This window comes from Penaeus monodon, chromosome 33, assembly GCF_015228065.2.
Source record: "Penaeus monodon isolate SGIC_2016 chromosome 33, NSTDA_Pmon_1, whole genome shotgun sequence".
NCBI lineage: Eukaryota > Metazoa > Arthropoda > Malacostraca > Decapoda > Penaeidae > Penaeus > Penaeus monodon.
In genome coordinates, this window is record NC_051418.1 from 21,027,666 (window position 1) to 21,029,518 (window position 1,853).

The 1,853-nt window shown below is 32.4% G+C and overlaps 1 protein-coding gene across 1 annotated transcript in view; it reads right to left on the bottom strand.

The window, feature by feature from the left end:
* Nucleotides 1-379: 379 nt before the first annotated feature.
* The window catches only part of LOC119594130 (E3 ubiquitin-protein ligase TRIM9-like), a gene marked incomplete at its 5' end in the record, with an annotated part of 6,912 nt that continues 5,438 nt past the window's right edge, over nt 380-1,853 (bottom strand). The window contains 1 exon segment of the mRNA XM_037943196.1: nt 380-1,813. Within this exon segment, the coding sequence (XP_037799124.1) occupies nt 1,676-1,813 (138 nt within the window).

The following is a 1,853-nucleotide window of genomic DNA, read 5'->3' on the forward strand; positions in this document are numbered from 1 at the left end:
CGAGAGAGAGAGAGACGCAGGCCATACATGCATACATATGTATGCACGAGAGACACACAAGATGCCCATATGCACAGGACATGCATGCACACAGCTGATAATACATAATACAATTCATATTTCTCTAAGCTGACATTAGACAATTGTGAATAACAATAATTTATTGTTAGAACATTACTCTGTTCTTTGAATACATCAGAATAGAACTGACTTTATATTGAAGGTATATATCACTAATACTTGGTTAAGATTAAGGATAATTAAATAAGAAACTTATGAAAGAGGAATGTTTATAATGGTTTATCTATGGTTGGTGCTCCAGTCTCTCTCATTTGAAATGAATCCACTCAAATATACAAAGGCAAAAGAAAACACAAAGTCAATATCATTATTTATTTACACTTCTGGTTATTAGAAATATTATAAAATGCATTTATATAGAAATGCCTTTATGATTAATAAATGCTTCCTAAAGGAATGGCAGTAGATCATAGGGACGTAAGCTCTTTCAACACAAGTCCTACAATTTTTTTTCTAAATTTTCTTTCAAACTGATATGACTGGTAATATGATCAATACATTTTTTTTCTCCTGATACTTAAAGACCATCAAAGAGGTTAAATATGTCTCAGTCGTCATAATGCGAAGTCTCTTTAACAAGCAGAGAAACCTAAGCTGATATTCTAGACAGCCAGGTGTGAAACTATCTAACATTGTGTTGATATTTTTAAGTGCATTTTCTCATGGCTGTTTCAACAGCTCCTTTGCTACTGTGAGTAAAGTGTTGATAATGGAGGGATATCACTGGATATAATTACCACACTAATATTCCCTGTATTTACCTTCTGTAAGACTAGTAAAATGCAAGATGAATCTAGCAGATAATGATACAAGAAACTAACACAGACAACAAAAGCTCTTAGAAGGCAAGAAGTATATGAACATAGACACTAAACCGTGAAGAAAGTGGGACTAGAAAATAGTAAATAAATGTTAGTTCTATACCATAATCATACAAGTAATCAAGTTGACAATGAATATGCAAATTATGTACAATATATACAATGATATGTCATTTTTTTTTTTTTCATTCTTTCATATATCACCACTTGATATCCATCATCTAATGAAAGGAAAAGGAAAGCTCAAAAAAAGGAATACATGACATATCATGAGATCTTGTAATTCATGCAATAAACTTGCTGACACTTACGAGGTTATCACATGAAGGACACTAAATTTGAACAGACAAACCACTCACTACTTAAATTAATAGTATTTATGTGCTAAATGGAGGCACATAGTTCCTGACAGTATAAAAATTACTGTTGAAAACAATTCGGTATAACTATGTCATATAACACCTTTTAGGCATATAAAAAACAAAATACCTTCTTTTACCAATTATTCTAAGTCAAATTTCACATTGTATATATACAAAGACTACTAAAAAGAAAAGTAATGCATTTTGTTTTTGAAGGCTTACTTTAAGGAATGAAAAGAAATAACACATATCTAATCCCTCAGTTAATAAAAAGAGCTAAAACATCAACAAAGATAATATAGTAAGTCAAAGACATACTGTAAGCCAATACTAATAGTAAGACAAAATTAAGAAAAGAAAAAATACTAGTATTCCACACAAAGTTGGAATATGTTTAACTATACATCATATCTATGTTTTAGCAGCAATAGGAGTCTCCACAAGTGCCTGTGGAGGATGGAGTCCAGTCTGCAGGTTGAGGACAACACTACGGTTCAGGCTCACAGCAGGATAGAGGACACCTGTCACCCCAGCGAGTGAAACGTAGCCCTACGGAGAGGAACGGGTTGATTACTGATATAATGAACGA